Source organism: Silurus meridionalis, chromosome 26 (assembly GCF_014805685.1).
Source record: "Silurus meridionalis isolate SWU-2019-XX chromosome 26, ASM1480568v1, whole genome shotgun sequence".
Classification (NCBI taxonomy): Eukaryota; Metazoa; Chordata; class Actinopteri; order Siluriformes; family Siluridae; genus Silurus; species Silurus meridionalis.
The window spans coordinates 17,575,375-17,594,690 of record NC_060909.1 but is presented as its reverse complement, the minus strand read 5'-3'; the positions used below and the strand labels follow the sequence as shown (position 1 = coordinate 17,594,690).

Here is a 19,316-nt window from a genome sequence, read left to right as displayed (position 1 = left end):
ACTGGATCGCAAGAAGTAAATGCCCAACTAGTGAAGAACGTCTTCACTATTTTTCCAAGAGGCGCGACAAAAGTATTTCAGCTGAATGACTGGAGAAACGAAGTGCACGGACGCACAGAGTGTAAAGCTGTTCTTAAAGGAGATTTTTTCATCGAAAATAGTGGCCTCTAGTGGTCATTTATGATTCTGCAGCATTGATGGGTTTTCTCCATTCCTCTTCTGGTCTGGACCACCAAAGTGTTACAAAACGAATTTACTGAAATTAAATTTAGTGTTTGTTATAGAAGATCGACGTTCCATCTACGGTTTAGCTTTTGTTGTGATAGTTTGCATTAATGACGATATCATTAGTCATAGGCAGGAACTAAAAACCCCTTGGTTACATTAAATGTTTTAGAAACATCTTAGAAGCAAAGTTTTAGAGGTTAAGAGTTTAAGTTACTGATTGGAAGGTCATGGTTCGAGCCCCAAGCAAGGCCCCAATCCTTCTTTGTTGCAGAATGCTGTACTATGGCTGACCCTAAACCCTGACCCCAGCTTCCCAACAAGGGGGGATACGTGAAGAAAGAATCGAAGAAAGAAACGATGAGGCATTAATAAAAACGAAATGAATAAACATTCCCGATGCGATCGTTTACATGATCAACATTTCAAGAACAATTTATTCACATTTCTGTTCACAGAACAAACGCAAAGTATTGAAGGGTCGTAAAGCGACGATCCGTAGCTACTCGTCCACAGCTGCTACTCCTTCTCTTTGGCCTCTTTCCCCTCGAGCAGCCCGAGTAGCGTGGCGTCGGCTTCGAGCAGCGTGGTGTCCGTGTTTGCACCCAGGAAGCGCGAGGTGAGCTCGAGGTCCTCCAGCCGGAGCCGGACCACGCTGCCACGCCGGTATTTCTCGCCGTCCGTCTGGGGCCGCTTGCACACGCAGTGGAACTTGCCTCCGAAATCGATGTACAGGTCGTCCTGGACCACGTGGAAAACTTTACCGAGGACGATTTTGTCCTTGGCCGGACCCATCTGGATCAACGGAGAGTGACGCAGCAGCGAGGCAAAAGACTGGGGGTCATCAGGGGAGCGATTACCGTCTCTGTGTGCCCTGTGAGTCTGTGAAGAAAAACCAAACACGAGGGGGCGCTGTTACAGGAAAACAGTCAATGATGCTGTGTACGCTTTTATCCTGTTTTAGCTACGGACTGATCGGTACATTCAGCACAACCAACCGTTCTGTTTCATTTCTTTTTCAGAAAAGATACAAACTATCAGAAAGAAGGATGAACAAGACAGAAAAAAGACAGGCAGAAGAAAAGAACAAAGAGAAATAGATATGTAGATAGATAAACAAGATAGACAAAAGAGAGACAAGAAAAGAAGGAGATGGATAGATAAACAAGACCAAAAAAGAGAAGAAAAGGATAGATAGATAGATAGATAGATAGATAGATAGATAGATAGATAGATAGATAGATAGACAAGAAATAAACTTATGAAAAAGACAGACAGATAAATAAACAGACAGATAGACAAGAAGAAATAAACCAGATAGACAGACAGACAGACATGTGATCAGACCCCTGAGATTAGACCTTGGTGTCCTGCTGCTGTTTCAGTTCAGAATGAAGTTCATAAGCAGCAGCAAATCCGCTTTTGTGTTTCTCCTCCGCTCCTCCGGCGGCTGAAGCTCCTCCATCACCGCTGCTGTAAAATCTACCGCCCGGAGAAACTTCAGCTTTCAGGAAGAAACGCGCTCCTCTGCGCCCTGCGCCGCTCACAACCTTGTACAGAGACGCCATGTTCACACTGGACCACTCTCAATCCGTTCACAGCTGTAGTGCCCTTCATAGGGCGCATACACAGCGATTTAGGCTTCAGCCTTAGCATCTGGTCATTACGAGCAATGAAACAGTGTAGTTCCGCTGAGGAAAAGAAACGTATATGACAACAGACTTTCCTTTATGAATATTTAATAATCATATAAACATGTTTAGAACTGTAACACAACAGGTTTATAATACTTTTACAACTAACAAAAATTTTACAAAGCGCGATTTCATATGAAGGTTAATGGTCTCTCTGGGTATCCGTCGTGACGTATAATTACGTCGCCGAAAACCTTTTTCATTATTTTATTCTGTTAATTTGTTTCTGTATTATTCAATTATTACAAATAATCAACTCACATTTAAGTATTTTACAACTAATTTACAAAACAATGTAACTTATTAGTGCAGTCATGGCCAACACTAGACGAGTTACAAACTGGGCACTACATTACAAAATGTTTTAAACAAACAAATACAAATAAAACTAATCAGTCTGGATGGTTTCAAAAATACATTTTTATATATTTATTTGTTTATCATCAAGTTGAGTCATTTAAGAATGTAAGCCAGTATGAGAATCAAGTAGTGACTATTTAACATGTTAAATATAAAAGGTTATTTTATTATTATTTATATATAACACACACACACACAATATCCTGCAAAAATGATAGAGTCAAGATAGATAGATAGATAGATAGATAGATAGATAGATAGATAGATAGATAGAATTTTACATTAATTAAGTTACACAGCAAAAATTCAAGTAAAATATCGAAAAAAGTATATAAAAAAAGAAGTGTTGCGGAAAACAACTAAAATTTAATAACAATAAGAAAAGCAGAAATAAATATTTAAAAAGCACAATTTACGTTTTTTGTTGTTGTTTGTGGAGACAATCACTGCGTGGAAATTGAATTAATTTCTAATTTATATTTCTATATAGTTCTTTAAAAAAAAAAACATGGGAAAAAAAGTGTAGCGCGCATGCGCACCTTTTTCCTCCTGGCGCTTGTGACGACATCAAACGCGACGGCGGATTTCTTCAGGAAGTCGAAACGGACGACGCGGTAAACATGGAGGTGTTCGTTGTTTTTCCGTCTTTGCGGTTTAGTCCCTTCCCTGTCCAAGACAATGCGACTGTCAGAGACCTGATAAGACTGTTCACGCCCGGAGAGGTGAGTTTTATATTGTTAATGTGAATTTATATCATTTTATTTATCTTTAAGCGCTGAGACTGACTGCTGTGTATCTGTGGGGCCTGTTCGAGTTACATATTAGAACTTATGGGATTCTTTAGAGAAATGAAGTTAACACATGTATAGATATGACCGAAGATTCCTTCTTCATATACACTAAAAGAATAGGCACGACCTTAAAAATAAGAGTTATACCATTTAAAGGGGTTGATATCGTAGGAGAAGAAACCCAAACAAACCCCAAAATTGCTGGAAGAGAATAAAAATGTCTGTAATTAGGAAATAGTGCAGTACTTTTATCTCATGGTGGTGGTGTTTTCTTCTTTCTGGGCTCTGTGCATTAATTTTCTTATATAACCCATTTGTATTTAGGGCATCTCGGATGTAGATTTCTACATAAAGAAGAATGGCAGGATATCAGGAGGTGATGAAAGACTGCAACCCGGAGCGGTCTATCGCATCGAGCCTCGTTTACGTGGGGGCAAAGGAGGTCAGTGGGTCGGTCGGTCATGTAGAACGTAGGAGTCCTTGTTTAAACGTTCAAAAATTGACTGTGTGCATCTTTAGGTTTCGGCTCCATGCTGCGAGCTCTCGGGGCTCAGATTGAGAAAACCACCAATCGAGAGGCTTGCAGGGATCTGAGTGGGCGGAGACTCCGGGATGTCAATCACGAAAAAGAGTAAGGCTCGGCCGCAGATTCGATTTAAATCAAATCAAATTCTGCTTCAAACCTCTGTGTGTTATTTGTTCACTGACGGTCGGTGTGTGTTTGAGCACAGAATGGCCGAGTGGTTAAAGAAGCAGGCCGACCGCGACGCGGAGAAGGAGCAGCGACGTTTGGAGAGGATTCAGAGAAAACTGGCCGAGCCGAAGCACCGCTTCACAGACGCCGAGTACGAGCGGCAGTGTCACGATCTCTCCGAACGGCTGGAGGACTCTGTTCTCAAAGGTTTTTCTTTTCTTCCTCCATGTTGTACATTTAGTCAAAAGGGGGATAATTAAGTCTTCATTAATGTGTAAATAATTTAGGCCAAATCTCTGTAGAAAAAAAGCCTTTTTTCTTCTCCCTAGGCATGCAGGCTTCATCCAGCAGCATGGTCCAGCCAGACGATAAGGTGCCCCGGAAACGCCTGGCCAAGAAAATCGAATGCACTTCTTCAAAGAAGAAATGCTTCTGGTGAGAAAATGTGTCACTGTGCCTGCAGCCTTGTGCTGCCACCTGTTGGCGTGTTACAAAACCGGTCTTGAAATATTTTTTTTAATCTCGTATATAAAAAAATCATGAAATTAACATCTTAATGTTCCCGATTTTCTCGCAGGACCGGCCTTGAGGACCTCGAGGACATGGACAGTTCGGATGCAGAGAGCGACGAGAGTGAATCCAAAGCCTCTTCGTCTTCATCCTCCTCGTCCTCTTGCTCTGGTGCTGGTCCTTCGTGCAGCTTTCAGCCAGCCAGAGTTCCACCAACAGCAACCACGGAGCAGCAGAAAGACGAGTCTCAGGACCGACCCTGCAGCAGCAGCAGTTCCAGCGCCAACTCAGCATCCTGCTCTCCGCATCCTGCAGAAGAGAAGGAGGAGCGAGCAGAAGAAATGGAGGAGCGAGCAGGGGAGAAGGAGGAGCGAGCAGAAGAAATGGAGGAGCGAGCAGGAGAGAAGGAGGAGCGAGCAGGAGAGAAGGAGGAGCGAGCAGGAGAGAAGGAGGAGCGAGCAGGAGAGAAGGAGGAGCGAGCAGAAGAAATGGAGGAGCGAGCAGGAGAGAAGGAGGAGCGAGCAGAAGAAATGGAGGAGCGAGCAGGAGAGAAGGAGGAGCGAGCAGAAGAAATGGAGGAGCGAGCAGGAGAGAAGGAGGAGCGAGCAGGAGAGAAGGAGGAACGTGTTGTAAAAGCAGATACGAAACAGAATGTCAGAGATAATCCCGAAGTCGAGAAGGACAAGATTATTGAGAAGGTAGATGCACAGCCAGCTCAGGCAGGGGTGAGCAGAGAACTTCATTATCTCATATTTAAAACACATTTCATTACAGTGCTCATCGCATCTCTCCTTCCCTTTATTGTGTTTTTTTTTTCAGGAAGCCGATGCTCTATTGGACCTGCTGTCTGTGAGCGGCGTGGAGGAGCTGGAAGCTCTCGGTCTGGAGCGGCTGAAGGTCCAGCTGACGAAACGAGGGATGAAATGCGGAGGAACGCTGCAAGAGCGCGCTGCTCGACTCTACTCCGTCAAAGGGCTCAGCGCCGATCAGATCGACCCGGCGCTTTTAGCCAAACCCAGCAAGGGCAAAAAGAAATAACCAGGACGAAAGCTACTTTTTTCTTTTCTTTCTCTTAATTCTTTTAATGTTGCTGTCAAATGTCATTTCGCTGACAATTCGTTTCAATTTGCCGTTTTATAATTTCATCCAATAAAAGTTTTGAAGAGTTTTTTGGATTTTGGTTTTCTTTTAAACAACATGCGCACCCCTTTTTTTTTTTTTTTTCTTTTTTTTCCCTCCTTCCTTTTGTTTCTCTTACACTCTTTCTAGAGTTTTCTTTTCCCTCAAATGGTCTATTTCTGTTTTGCCCCTGTTATGTTTTTAGATCATAAAATGTATTTAAAAATGAAAACATGATTTTATAGTGTATACTTGACACATTTTCTGTATCTGTTCTTGTCAGTATTATGCTAAGTGCTAATGGCAGCCATTTTGAACCTGGACACGGTTTATTTGATTCATGAGTTTTAACTTTTATTTTATTATTATTTATTTTTTTACTTAATAAAGCATGTAAATTTCACAAACAATTATTTTAAAGGCTTAAAATAAAATATCATGAATCGAGTTTTCTCACATGAAGGGTTTCTTTCTGGGCCCTGAATAAAACTAGCAGCAGCCACATTCAATTCATTAAGTTTTAACTCTTAAATATTGAAGATGTCTATTTTTCTAGATGAAAATCTATCTAAATTCTTTATTTATTTTATAACATGTCTACACATCAATTAAATCCGTATTTAATTTTATTTTGTATTATTTTAATTCGTTTTAGTTTCTGAAATTCAAGCTACCAGCAGCCTCCGAGTCAACAGGGGGCGCTGAAGCGCGGGCAGTTCACCAATTCGGGAAAAGCGGCAGCGGAATTAGAGGCTCGGTCTGAATTTAAATGCTTTACTACTAAGTAGTGCACAAAGTCTAGAATCGGTTCGGTGGTAGTTAGGCACACTCTGTGGTATAATGATAATTGATTTGGGACATAACCAGAAGCTTTAAAACCCGGCGGTAGACGGCGAGTGAAGTGCAGGGCTGAGTTTCGAAGCGGATATTAGTTTATTTTTAATTATTATTATTGTTTTAAGTTTCGCCTGTAAGCAGCGATATAGGCGAATAAAAGTAATTTTTAATAAAGTAAAGTGTTGTGTGAGCGGCTAAAGCTTTAGCTGGGAGAGTGATGGCGTTCCCCGAGCCCCGGCCGCAGCCTGACCGCCTCCCGCAGCACCTCCTCCGGACTGTAGACTGCCAACAGGCCGCTGTCCGAGCTGTGCGATTTAACGGTAAATAAAAGAGAAATAAATAAAAGAGAAATAAATAACAAAACAAAAGACCTACTTATTGCCAGAATTGTCAGGAGAATGATAATAATCAGCGGCTTTATTTACATATCCATTAAAAATGTAAATTAAAAACCTAATGATTTTTATTCCATTAAATATCTAATAAAATTAATAATAATAATAATTCTGGCTGTAAGGAATTAATCAAATGTATTGATTTATTTTAAGGAATTTATTTAATATTTTATTATTAATTTTGTTGAATAACCCTAATATTTAATATATAAATTAGCTGTTAAAACAAAATAGCAATTTGTTAAAGGTGAAATGTTGTTATTTTAAATAATAAATTATTGTTTATTATTAGTAGTGATAGTATTTATATTATAATAGAACAAATGTTCACACGTGGGGGATCAAAATATTATTACAAAAGCCTTTGATCGGAATAAAATCGCATCAATCAATAAAACCCATATTAAAAAACCCATATAAAAAATCCTGAGTGTATAATAAAGACCAGACATACGCAATGAGGCATGTAATAAAAGCTGAAATGTGTTTTCCAGCTGATGGAAACTACGTGCTGTCGTGTGGCAGCGATAAGAGCCTGAAGCTGTGGAGCGCGACCCGAGGAACCCTGCTGAAGACCTACAGCGGACACGGCTACGAGGTGCTGGACGCCGACGGGTGAGAGTCTCGCGCTGACGTTCTTGCGTCTGCGAAAACGCTGGATTGTTCGTTATGGGTTACCATTGTGTCCTTTCCTCTCTTTCTTTTTGTCTTCACAGCTCGTATGATAACGCCCAGCTGTGTTCGTGCAGCGCGGATAAGACGGTGATCCTGTGGGACGTAGCGACCGGGCAAGTCACGCGCAAACTCCGTGGCCACGCGGGGGTACGAGCTGCTTTTTAGTGCCAACGTTCGTTTTGGAGTGGGTACATCCACAACTCAAATCATATTCCTGTTTTTCTCCATGCAGAAGGTGAACTGCGTGCGATTCAACGAAGAGGCCACTGTGATGCTCTCGGGTGAGTCCGGCGTTGCTGCCAATCCCGTCAATGTATCTTGCGTTTTGTAGTTAATATTCAATGGTGTGTTTCAGGTTCCATCGACGGCACCGTGCGCTGCTGGGATTCCCGGTCCAGAAAGATGGAGCCGATTCAGACTCTGGACGAGGCGCGAGACGGCATCAGCAGCCTGAAAGTGATCGAGCACGAGCTGCTGACCGGGTGAGAGCCGATCAGTCTTTCGAAATGGCAGGTCATTCGTACGAATCACGAATGATTGACGGTCGCGTCTGTGTGTCAGGTCCGTGGACGGCCGGGTGAGACGCTACGATCTGCGGATGGGACAGCTGCACGTCGACTACGTGGACAGTGAGTGTTAGAATCACTTGGCTTGGGATGTACTCTAGGGAAGCTTTTTTAATTGTGTGTGTGTGTGTGTGTGTGTGTGTGTGTGTGTGTGTGTGTGTGTGGTTGCAGGTCCGATCACATGTGTGTGTTTCAGTCAGGATGGCCAGTGCACCCTGAGCTCCAGTCTGGATGCCTGTGTGCGTCTGCTGGACAAAAGCACAGGAGAGCTGCTGGGAGAGTGAGTCATATATACACACAAATCTAGACACACTGGACACTATTATGTCATTATGTCTGTTGTGTGTATCAATTTCACTTTTTCAAATTTTGTGCAACAGATACACAGGACACAAGAATAAAGACTACAAGCTGGACTGCTGCCTGTCTGAGAAAGACACTCACGTGCTGAGCTGCTCCGAGGATGGCCACGTGTACTGCTGGGATCTGGTAGAGGTATGTTAAGGCACACAAACACAAACTTTTGAGACCGCCACGGGAGGTGAACTCCTCATACGCTGCCGTATTAATTGATTTCGGTTTTAACAAAAGCCTATCGAATTCCTCACTGCATTTAATCAAGCGGTTCTTTCATTTCTTTTGCGTCTGTTCATCAGGGCTCGTTAGCGCTGAAGCTCCCCGTCGGGAAGGCCGTGGTCCAGTCGCTGTCCTTTCACCCCACGGAGCCTCGCCTACTGACCGCCATGGAGGGACGTGTCCAGATCTGGGGGGCGGAGCCGGAGGAAACGGACACGGCCGAGTAGACGCCGGTGAGTCTTCACGTGACCTGGTTTCACTAGAACGTCTGCCTTTTCAAACGATCAGTGCCTTTCGTATTTGACTGTGATGTAATTACACCTTGAAGTATTTTATAAACCAGAGAATATTTCGGTGTTTCACAAAGCTGGAATGTTCTAGAAATGTCATCGAACACTTGGCAAAAACAAGACGCTTATTCTTTATTAATGTCATCCAAAGCGCATTCCTGTTTGCCAGATGTTAAAGAACGAAGAGCTGAAGATGAGCTCGCTGAACCAACCTAGTGCCTGAAATACGGATTATTATGAAACACTACACAATATAATGTATATATTGTAAATATATTATGTGTCAAATGATTAAAAGAATGATGTGGTTTCATGAAGGCAACTATTATAAAATCTTTATTGGAACTGTACGAACACACAGCACAGGGAGGAGAGGAACAACAAAGATTAACAATAAATATATATAAAAATCCCCCAAAACAACAATAAATAAATAATTTACAGTACATAAATATAATCATTAGTTCGCTTTCAACCGACATTTGTTTCGGACCCCCCGCGATCCCTCAGCCGCGTGTCACCGTCCAAGCTGAAGCCGAACATTTCAGCGTCACTAGCGGGAAGAAGCCATGTCGAAATCAAGAGAAAGCAAGACGCACGTTCGATACGCAGCGTGCTCGGATACGTGATCAGCGTCCCTGCTGTTCCTAAACACTGTTTACAGCCTGAGCGATTCTCCCCACCCCAAACCTTCAAACATAAAATGTCCCATGCGATTCAGTTTTTTTGTTTTTTTTCTCAGCCGATGCAGGAGCAGGCAGCGGCGGAGAGCTTCTCGACCTTGTGCCAGCGGTGGGCGTTGTCCAGGAAGGCCATGTCTTCGTGGCGCGTCGGGCGGCAGCACGGCGCATGGTGCCATGTCTCGGTGTGGGGCAGAGCTCCGCTCAGGCGCAGATTAGTGAGGGTGAGCTCGTGGTTGGACGGCACACGCGGGCACGTGCCACCGCAGTATTTAAACAGAACCATTTCGTCCGAGTCGTAGCCGAGCCCGAGGTCTCGCACCTGCAACAAGAGCGTGGATTCAAGAAATTGTGACTCTACAGATATCTCACTCCTGACTCCTAAAACACTGAGAACAACCGTTACAGTGGTGGACAAAATGATTTTTGGATGCTGCTTCCTGAATTTCAGATTTAGTTTAAAACCAGTCCCCAAAACATCTTGTAATCGAAGAAATAAAGACTTGAATTGTGTGTTTTATAAACATTGACGTGCAACAGATCTTCTGAGTCGTGTGTATTAACACCTCATCAGCCCTTATCATGCGAAATGTGTGTTCTGGTACATCGTTTTTTAAACAGACATGATATAAAATGATCTCGAACCTGCAGCAGAATGGTATGTAGACCACATGGGTCTTCTGCGCTGCGCCGTGACCTCAGCACTCCTCCTCCTCCTCCCCAGCGTCTCCCAGCTCCGTCCTGCTCCTCTCTATCTTCTTCTCTCCCCGTCTCTCCCGGGAGGCCCGATTCAGAGGAAGCGGCTTGTTCTCGGATCTCCGACGCTGAAACAATCGGAAAGGAAATTGTATTTGGTGCACATTTTTAAAAAGTGAAAAATAAATAAATAAAAAGTTATTGCACATTTTCTTTATAAAGAAAATGGAGTAGTATTGCACAAAAAAAGTACAGATTCAGATTAGTAAAAAAGTGGTATTGCATGATTATTTTGGGTAATAGGAAGAGCGTTTAAAAGTGTTCATGAGGCAAACGTAAAAAAATAAATAAATAAAATAGATCCAGGGTCATTTTTGGAGCCTGGCTTTCTCACTCTGGATGTGTACGGTTCCTGTAGATTGGGCTGGGGAGCACCACTAATCCTTTACTATTCCGAATCCTTTCAATAAAGGCATTAAAACATTTGATTTCTCAGTCTGGAAGAATTTGAATGGTCCATTAAAACTTTTGCTGTCAAATGACTCCAAAGAAAAAATGTAACCTGACAAATTTTCTATGTATACAGTCTAAAAACATTATGCAAAGGCATAAAATAATTTTTCAAAAGTATGAAAATGTCCCATAATAAATATGTAAGTTTGAAGACTTTTTCAAATGATTCAATTCGGAAAAAAACTAAGATGTTTTGTAAATGATATGTTAAAATTTGGCCTCACTAGAAAGTTTTGCCACCAAATAAAAACAAAAAACTTATTTTTTTTTGTTGTAAGGTCATGACCTTTTTGTTTGTTTGTTTTTTTTGGCTTACCCAGTAGTGTGTGCAGCCACCGTCCCTCTCCCACTTGAACGCAGAACAGTAGCATGGTGAGCTTCAGTAGAGAACACATCTCTCTTTTCCACTCGTCCTCTGTATCTCTGTGTCGCGTTTGAGGCGAACAAAGTGGATGATGCTGAAACGTACCGGAGCCTGCTTCATATATGCTTGTCTCTGGAAGATGGGGGCTCGGCTTGGCCCCACCCCTTCTCACCTGTGCTTGGACGAACCGATCTCGGAAAAAATAATATATATACCGAAATAGCTTAAATATCAATTCGCAGGTGTTTTCCGATGCCCCCGAAAGCATGGGAGGCGAAAATAAATCATTTCAGCTAAATCACTCAAGGCTGCAGAAGAGCGGGGCCGGGCGTCTGCGGATCTAAATCAGTCGGCCAATCACACACCAGGGCTTGACCTCAACAGGACGGTTGGTGTTCTTGACCGGCGCTTGTGACCCGTTGCATCAAGAGGTGCGGACGAGGAAGTTAAATCCACAGCGACGAGACAGACTGAAGGATAATAATTAAAAAGAACACAGCAGACCCACGGCTAGATATCTTCCTGGAAAAATTCAGAGAACGATGACTGACTTCTGAAATCCGAACATAAATTTAGGGATTTTATCAGAAATGTGCCTTTTCCCCCTTTTTTGCAACATTCCTAAAGTAGCTCTGAGGAGACTAATGCCGAAGGAATCGTGGAATGTGTCTGACTGGCAGAAGGATTGCAGCACGGTCATATGTTCCTTGCGCTTTATAAGGTCATGCGCAAGGGGGAAGACGCCAAAAAACGTGGGGATGGCGGACATTTCTCGTGCTCTTATCCTATTGCCTTTCAGTTCTGTGATAACTCGAGAGTGTTGACCTTTTGGTCTTTCCATCCAACCAATGGTACAGACACCGAAAAAGAAAATCCAACACTTGTTTTGAGCAAGGAGTTCTGGATAAGGCTGTTGGTCATTCCGACTTCATTACATCAAAACAGCTTTATTATCTTTCTCCAGTATTTTCTTTTCAATTTTCTTTTCGTGGCAGACACTTAAGTATAAGTAGCCAGCAGTGATGTAGGACTAAGTTTCCACCAAGTAAACATGGTGACTCATGAGCTTCCTATCAGAATTGGAATTTAATCTGGACTGGTTTTAAAGCATCCTTTGGTGATGACAGGAAAGGTTTCCACAAGTAAGGAAAATTATTAAGTCATCGAACAACTTCTTGCTTCTTTCCTCTTTGGAAAATATGTGCCACAACCAACAAAGTTCAGTGACTAGAATCAGAGAAGCAAATATGCCCGAAAGTTCAGCTTTCGTCCACATGTTTGACAAACAGATCGGCAAATATGCAATAAGTTCCCGTTCTCACTACATTACTGGAACTATAAAATCAGTAATTTTTTTCTTTCCACCCAAAAAAGGAGTCCATAGTGTTGATAAACCACTACTGTTCTAAAGCTGGGCTTCGATAATAATGTCACTTTGTAGGCCTCAAAATTTGCCTCAGATATTCATACATATACTGGAACAATGCAAAATGCTTTTTTGGTGACTTCAACCAAAGTTTGACTGGAGGCTATAAAAATAACAAATAAATAAAAACCCTGAGCTTTCGAGGGAAACTTCCACACATAATGCAACACAATGGAAAGCCATCCATCACCTGCAGGATTAGTGTCAGAATTACTTTCCACTCCTGTTGTCCTGATGTTAGCCCAGAGCTAGTTTGCAGTTCACATGCTTGCTGTTCCTTGTCTGGACTATGGCTTGGAGCAGTAGCTAACAGGTAATTTTTGTTTAGAAGAAATTACGTTTTGTTGTAGAAGAGAAAATATCTACAATCTCTGAAAGACAACCTTAATAAGTAGTGTACTGTTTAATGCAAACACTAATATGCCGTAACTTTAGAACTGCCTACCTAATACCTAATCTAGGTCCTCATTATGTCTCCAAAAACAAAAAAGTTCTGACCCGTCAAGTCCTATGAATGTGCAGGAGTTTCTGGTACCCAGATGTCGTAACAGACCTGTCCTGAGGTTTGGGGCCTTCATGGACTAGGCACATCCCACAGATGCTCGATTAGATAGATATTTAGGAAGATTGGAGATCAAGTCAACATTTTTTACTTTTTGTGCTGTTTCTCAAGTCATTCCTGAACAATTGATGCAGTGTGACAGGGCACATTTTCCTGCTGGAAGAGGCCACTGACTTTAGGAAATACCTTTGCAGAAAAAGGGGATACTTGGTCTACAACACTATTTAAGAAGGTGCTATACTGTGGTCCCCCCCAGAACTCGTGGGGCTTACGTTCTAAGAGTTCCAAAAATCTGCAAATTTTGGATGCGCCCCCGCAGCTTCTAAAGGTACCTTAGTGAATTCATCTAGACATTGTCACTTTATAAACATAATAGTTTGCAGTATTTACCCATATACATAATACATAGTTTAAAATGTTATTCCTAACGTTTCTGAACATTCGGTCCCGCAAGTTCCAAACCGCAAATTATTGGGGGTTAACTGTATTTCAAAATAACATCCACATGCAACCAGGACCAAAGCTTCCAATCAGAACATTAACCAGAGAATCGCTTTCCTTCTTCACATAGTGGATCCCAGTTCCTTCTCTTTCCCAGATTACCCAGACTGGCTAGCCTTTGCTTCCCATGTGCATCCATGACCCTGTTGCTGGTTTACCAGGCATGTTTTAGTAGGTACTAACCACCGTATACTCGGAACACCTTGTAAGATCTGCTGTTGTCTGAACATAATCAAACCAACACAATATCTCTTGTCAGAGTTGCTCAAACCCTGCCCAACATCGAGAACTGACTATTCACTTGCTGCCTAATATATCCCACCCCTTGACATGTGCCATTACAATAAGATTACAAAATAAATTAGGCCATCTTGATATTCACATCTTTAAGCAGTGTCTAATCTACACAAAATATTACTCTCACTGTGATGCTACCATCACCGTGCCTCATTGCATGGAACTGTGTTCTCTTGGTGATAAGCAGTGTTGGGGTTTCCACACACATGTTTAAGCATTTCTTGAGCCATGCAAGGAGAATTATTGCAAGGAATGATTGTGTACCATGTACAATTCCCAACAAACAACTATTGAATTGGAATTCTGACTGCACCCTATGAATCCTTCCCCAACATCAGGCCATAGTTACAGCAAAGGCAGACTAAATTTGGAACGATTTGTTCAAAAAGCACAAAATGTTTACAAATGTTTGGTCCTTTAGTCTATCAGGTGGAGCGGAAATGCACTTCCCATAGTCAGGTTGCAGCACCCCCCCCTTTTTGTCTAACTTAGTTATTTGGATTGAAATAAACATAGGGTTTCAATCCATATCTACTGCACATAGGTCTATTTCTGTATACTCAAGCCATATGTCTTCCAACAGACCTTATCTTTGACCTGATGGAAATAATAAAGCACAGAAGAACAAGGCAAGAGAGAATGTTCTTCTCTGACAGTGTGTGGAAAACTATGACACCAATTGTCCAATTGGATTTTAGCTTCTGGATCTGGTTAAATCATGAAATCTGGCTTAGTTCAATCCAGACATTAAAAACCAATCAGTTAACTTTTGGAGAACGAAGGGGGCCAACAATCTTTTCGAGTGCGTGTCAACAAAGTGAAAGTCATAAAGAGAAAGGAATCTAGCCAAGTGTTTCTTAATCTACCTGCTGTATATTAAGTCCGCTTCTCTTCTGTTAACTGCATGTTTTATAGCGTGATGGTGAGCTATTTTTTCACCGCATGACACTAATATGAGATTCTTGCCATTCTGCACTCAGACAGGCCAAAATTCCACAGTGTCTGTGTAAGACCATGCCAAAAGGCTTGCTGTATCTTCGACTGTACTCCTCCTCATGGCTTTTCTTCTTGCGGGAACTCACGGAAGGAATGTTTTTTTCCCCTTTATCTCCCTCTCTCCAGGGAAGGATTAAGAAAAGATGAATGATTATTCCACCTCTCTTCACTTGTGTTAGCTGTCCATCTGTTTGGCCTTTCGTCTTTTTCTGTCCTGCATGCGGCAAGCCACAAGTGCCTGTGTACCATTGAAAAGAGAGAACATATTTACAGAGATGTTTCCTCATTTTTAATCATTCATCATCATAGTCCATGGGTTTTGAAATTTGGTGGCAAGTCACTGACACTGGAGAGGCCTTCCAAAAATTTGACCAAGCATCAATTGCTTAGTAGTTTCAGATTTTGTGGTGCCTAAGTTCCATAGTTCTCTGAACCTTCCTAGAGGTACCTTTATTCACTATGGACGGTGGAATTGGTCTGGAAGTTTATGACATTAAAAAACAATCCAGTGTTACTCATCAGTTAATGACCAGAGCGTGTGAGGTTAAAAAAACAACAAACTGTGCAAGGACAAACATGCAGAACCCCTAATTCATCTGGTGGGAGCAATTTTTGGAACTATAATATGTTTGAAACTGTTTCCTAAAGGGTAAAGAGGCTTTTTACTTGTACATTACAGCACAGCGACATTCTTCCTCTGCATATCCCAGCGATATTATTAAGCCGCGGTCAGAGCGTGAGGTCAGCCATGTTCCAGCACCCCGGAAGCACAGAGGTTTAAGGGCCTTGTTCAAGGACCCAAGAGTGGCAGCTTGGCAGCACTGTTGCTTAAACCCCCAAACTACTGATCAGTAACCCAGAGCTTTAATCACTGAGCTACCACTGTTCTACATTGCATTTGTTTTTACTACTTTTGCAAATGTTTGGTGCTGGAGGGTATCTTGGCTCAGGGGCCACAAGTTTGATCCTGTGCTCATGTTATTGTTCATGTGTCTGTGTGGGTTTTCTACAGGTTCCCAAGTTTCCTTCCACCTTCCAACACCATGCAAGAAGGTGGTTTGACCGCACAAAGTTGACCTTAAGTGAATGCTTTCATGCAGGATGCCCTTTGATACACTGGCCTTAGCGGAATTTAAAAATTCCAACCAGACCTTTGATCGATTTTGACAGATTTTTTAAATAAAATACAGCCAAAGAATTTGCACATCAGCATCCATTTCCGTTGTGTACCATTTGTAAATTGCGCAAGTTTATAGACGCTTTTGTGGGGACTGGTTGATTCCGGAAGTTGAAGGTCTCCTTTCTGGTCCATATAGGGTTCGTCTGCTCTTGGGCAGGAATGCAGGGGCCGTAAATGGGAAGCATTTTGTGGGAATTAGTTCGGAATCCGAAGCTCGCCGCGCGGCTGCTGTTTACGCCGTAAATTTGACCCGGCAAACCTGAAGCGGCGGACAGCGGCCGGGCCTCCTCCACCGGATCGCATTATCCCTCCTCCGTCTCGTCCTTCCATCACTTCATCCAGCATCACTTCTTCTTCTACAGTGGTTCAAATGGACTTTCGGAAGAATGGTTTTCAGTTCAAGTCTCAAGAAAGGAGCTCAACTTCTAGCACTTTGGTTCTGAAATGTCTTTAAATAGTCATGCATTGTGTACGTGATTTATTCAGCTTTGATCCATGTTGCGGAATGGGGTTTGAGCCTACAACCTTGTGGAAACATCTGTTAACCCACATAACCTAGTTAAGTACTGTCTCCTTTGTAGAGGTGGAGAGAGTAATAAAATATTTTATCCAAGGGAAATGAAATTTTACTTAAGTGCAAGTAAAGTTAATAATAATACTCAAATAAAGTAAAAGTAGCTCATTTGTAATTGACGGAATAAAATGTACTCAGGCATGGGGTGGGGGATTCAAATGTGGTTCAAAAAGGATGAGGGGATATAAATTTCAACTCTCGAATCTCAAAAGTGTTGTTTTTAATGAAAGGAACACATTTGAAATAATTACAGTGCAAACAGTAACAGATATGATTTAAAATGTAGTTAAGTACAATACTTGAAACGAAATATAATTCAATTTATTTTTATTTGTAATGAACATTGTCTCAAAGCAGCTTTCCACAGATAATGTGGTGATAAAGAATGAATAAGATGATCTTTATATGTAAGTTTGTCCCTGATGAACGAGACGGTGGTGACTGTGGCATGGAAAAACTCCCCGAGATGGCATAAAGAAGAAACCTCGAGAGGAACCAGACTCAAGAGGGAAACCCCATCCTCATCTGGGTTGCACCGAATGTCCATTTGATACAGATAAAAAATGTTGCGGGGTACAGTGATAGTGATCAGAAGCAAACCGTAGTCCTGAGTCAGTGTAGGAGACTGTTGACATTAACTACAGTCCAATCCATCCTCAAAGCTCCCGTTCTTTCTCCGGAATTTCATAGAACCCCAGGGCATTGATGAGAAACTGTCCCCAGCTGCACACAGTGGCCTCCAATCGAAGAGAACACTATCCAGTGGCAGGCCTGGGAGAAGTGGGAAGATCCAGATCTTACTTATATACTTAAGTAAAAGTAAAATTACAGATTTTTTACTATTTCTGAAAAGTAGATGTACACAAAGAACTACTAAATGTAATTCGTAACTTTTCACCTCTGATCCCTTGTCTTTCATCTCTATCGTCAATATTATCAGATTGTTTTTTTTGGCATGTGATTACAGATGAAAAATCACTCTAGAAATTGTGTTTTTAATTCTTCATTAAGGCAGTAGACAAAAAATGTGCCATATCTGAAATTACACCATAGAAGAGTCTCAAAAAACCTCAGTCTGACCCTTTGGCGTTGTCTCAAGAGACGAATTCCATAAGCATTCCATCAGACTGCTGGGCAAAACGAAACGTGAATATCTTTCTCCACACTTGGTAGACATAGCATATCTGCAGTACGTGGATATGCACTAGATGAAATCAAATTTTACTATTTTATGTCTGACGTCTAGCCAAATGCTAATCTTGCTTTCCGGAGGGTTTCCCCTGGAATACAGGGAGTGCAGAATTATTAGGCAAGTTGTATTTTTGAGGATTAATTTTATTTGAGGATTTAATTTGAACAACAACCATGTTCTCAATGAACACAAAAAACTCATTAATATCAAAGCTGAATATTTTTGGAAGTAGTTTTTAGTTTTAGCTATTTTAGGGGGATATCTGTGTGTGCAGGTGACTATTACTGTGCATAATTATTAGGCAACAACAAAAACAAATTCATACCCATTTCAATTATTTATTTTACCAGTGAAACCAATATAACATCTCAACATTCACAAATATACATTTCTGACATTCAAAACCAAACAAAACAAATCAGTGACCAATATAGCCACCTTTCTTTGCAAGGACACTCAAAAGCCTGCCATCCATGGATTCTGTCAGTGTTTTGATCTGTTCACCATCAACATTGCGTGCAGCAGCAACCACAACCTCCCAGACACTGTTCAGAGAGGTGTACTGTTTTCCTCCTTGTAAATCGCACATTTGATGATGGACCACAGGTTCTCAATGGGGTTCAGATCAGGTGAACAAGGAGGCCATATCATTAGATTTTCTTCTTTTATACCCTTTCTTGCCAGCCACGCTGTGGAGTACTTGGGCGTGTGTGATGGAGCATTGTCCTGCATGAAAATCATGTTTTTCTTGAAGGATGCAGACTTCTTCCTGTACCACTGCTTGAAGAAGGTGTCTTCCAGAAACTGGCAGTAGGACTGGGAGTTCAGCTTGACTCCATCCTCAACCCGAAAAGGCCCCACAAGCTCATCTTTGATGATACCAGCCCAAACCAGTACTCCACCTCCACCTTGCTGGCGTCTGAGTCGGACTGGAGCTCTCTGCCCTTTACCAATCCAGCCACGGGCCCATCCATCTGGCCCATCAAGACTCACTCTCATTTCATCAGTCCATAAAACCTTAGAAAAATCAGTCTTGAGATATTTCTTGGCCCAGTCTTGACGTTTCAGCTTGTGTGTCTTGTTCAGTGGTGGTCGACTTTCTGCCTTTCTTACCTTGGCCATGTCTCTGAGTATTGCACACCTTGTGCTTTTGGGCACTCAGTGATGTTGCAGCTCTGAAATATGGCCAAACTGGTGGCAAGTGGCATCTTGGCAGCTGCACGCTTGACTTTTCTCAGTTCACGGGCAGTTATTTTGCGCCTTGGTTTTTCCACACGCTTCTTGCGACCCTGTCGACTATTTTGAATGAAACGCTTGATTGTTCGATGATCACGCTCAGAAGCTTGGCTATTTTAAGACTGCTGCATCCCTCTGCAATATATCTCACTATTTTTGACTTTTCTGAGCCTGTCAAGTCCTTCTTTTGACCCATTTTGCCAAAGGAAAGGAAGTTGCCTAATAATTATGCACACCTGATATAGGGGGTTGATGTCATTAGACCACACCCCTTCTCATTACAGAGATGCACATCACCTAATATGCTTAATTGGTAGTAGGCTTTCCAGCCTATACAGCTTGGAGTAAGACAACATGCATAACGAGG

At 42.0% G+C, this 19,316-nt stretch overlaps 4 protein-coding genes across 6 annotated transcripts; 2 read left to right on the top strand and 2 right to left on the bottom strand.

Moving 5' to 3' along the window:
- Positions 1-633: 633 nt before the first annotated feature.
- mrps28 (mitochondrial ribosomal protein S28) lies at positions 634-1,854 on the bottom strand. The gene is made up of 2 exons (XM_046840501.1): positions 1,587-1,854; positions 634-1,107 (listed from the first exon to the last, which is right to left on the bottom strand). Exons 1-2 carry the CDS (start codon positions 1,791-1,793, stop codon positions 745-747), a joined length of 570 nt encoding a protein of 189 aa, XP_046696457.1. The 5' UTR covers positions 1,794-1,854; the 3' UTR covers positions 634-744.
- A 986-nt stretch (positions 1,855-2,840) lies between these two features.
- Positions 2,841-5,442, top strand: sde2 (SDE2 telomere maintenance homolog (S. pombe)). 2 transcript variants are annotated; one of them, XM_046840498.1, is made up of 7 exons: positions 2,841-3,001; positions 3,395-3,512; positions 3,590-3,701; positions 3,802-3,971; positions 4,094-4,199; positions 4,342-4,972; positions 5,094-5,442. In XM_046840498.1, exons 1-7 carry the CDS (start codon positions 2,900-2,902, stop codon positions 5,310-5,312), a joined length of 1,458 nt encoding a protein of 485 aa, XP_046696454.1. In that variant the 5' UTR covers positions 2,841-2,899; the 3' UTR covers positions 5,313-5,442. The 2 variants fall into 2 exon arrangements, with proteins under 2 accessions (XP_046696454.1, XP_046696453.1); XM_046840497.1 differs by having other exon boundaries at positions 4,342-4,999.
- Positions 5,443-6,232: 790 nt separating this feature from the next.
- Positions 6,233-9,612, top strand: wdr83 (WD repeat domain containing 83). 2 transcript variants are annotated; one of them, XM_046839993.1, is made up of 10 exons: positions 6,233-6,550; positions 7,120-7,240; positions 7,342-7,447; positions 7,533-7,581; positions 7,656-7,782; positions 7,862-7,929; positions 8,038-8,146; positions 8,247-8,361; positions 8,523-8,675; positions 8,884-9,049. In XM_046839993.1, the coding sequence occupies exons 1-9, from the start codon at positions 6,448-6,450 to the stop codon at positions 8,667-8,669; spliced, it is 945 nt and encodes a 314-aa protein (XP_046695949.1). In that variant the 5' UTR covers positions 6,233-6,447; the 3' UTR covers positions 8,670-8,675; positions 8,884-9,049. The 2 variants fall into 2 exon arrangements, with proteins under 2 accessions (XP_046695949.1, XP_046695951.1); XM_046839995.1 differs by lacking the exon at positions 8,884-9,049 and adding an exon at positions 9,475-9,612 and having other exon boundaries at positions 6,235-6,550.
- Positions 9,471-9,929, bottom strand: LOC124379813 (persephin-like; the record flags this gene model as incomplete). Its single annotated transcript, XM_046840392.1, has 1 exon — positions 9,471-9,929. A coding segment is annotated over one exon (459 nt), but the record flags the coding sequence as incomplete, so codon positions are not given.
- Positions 9,930-19,316: the final 9,387 nt, after the last annotated feature.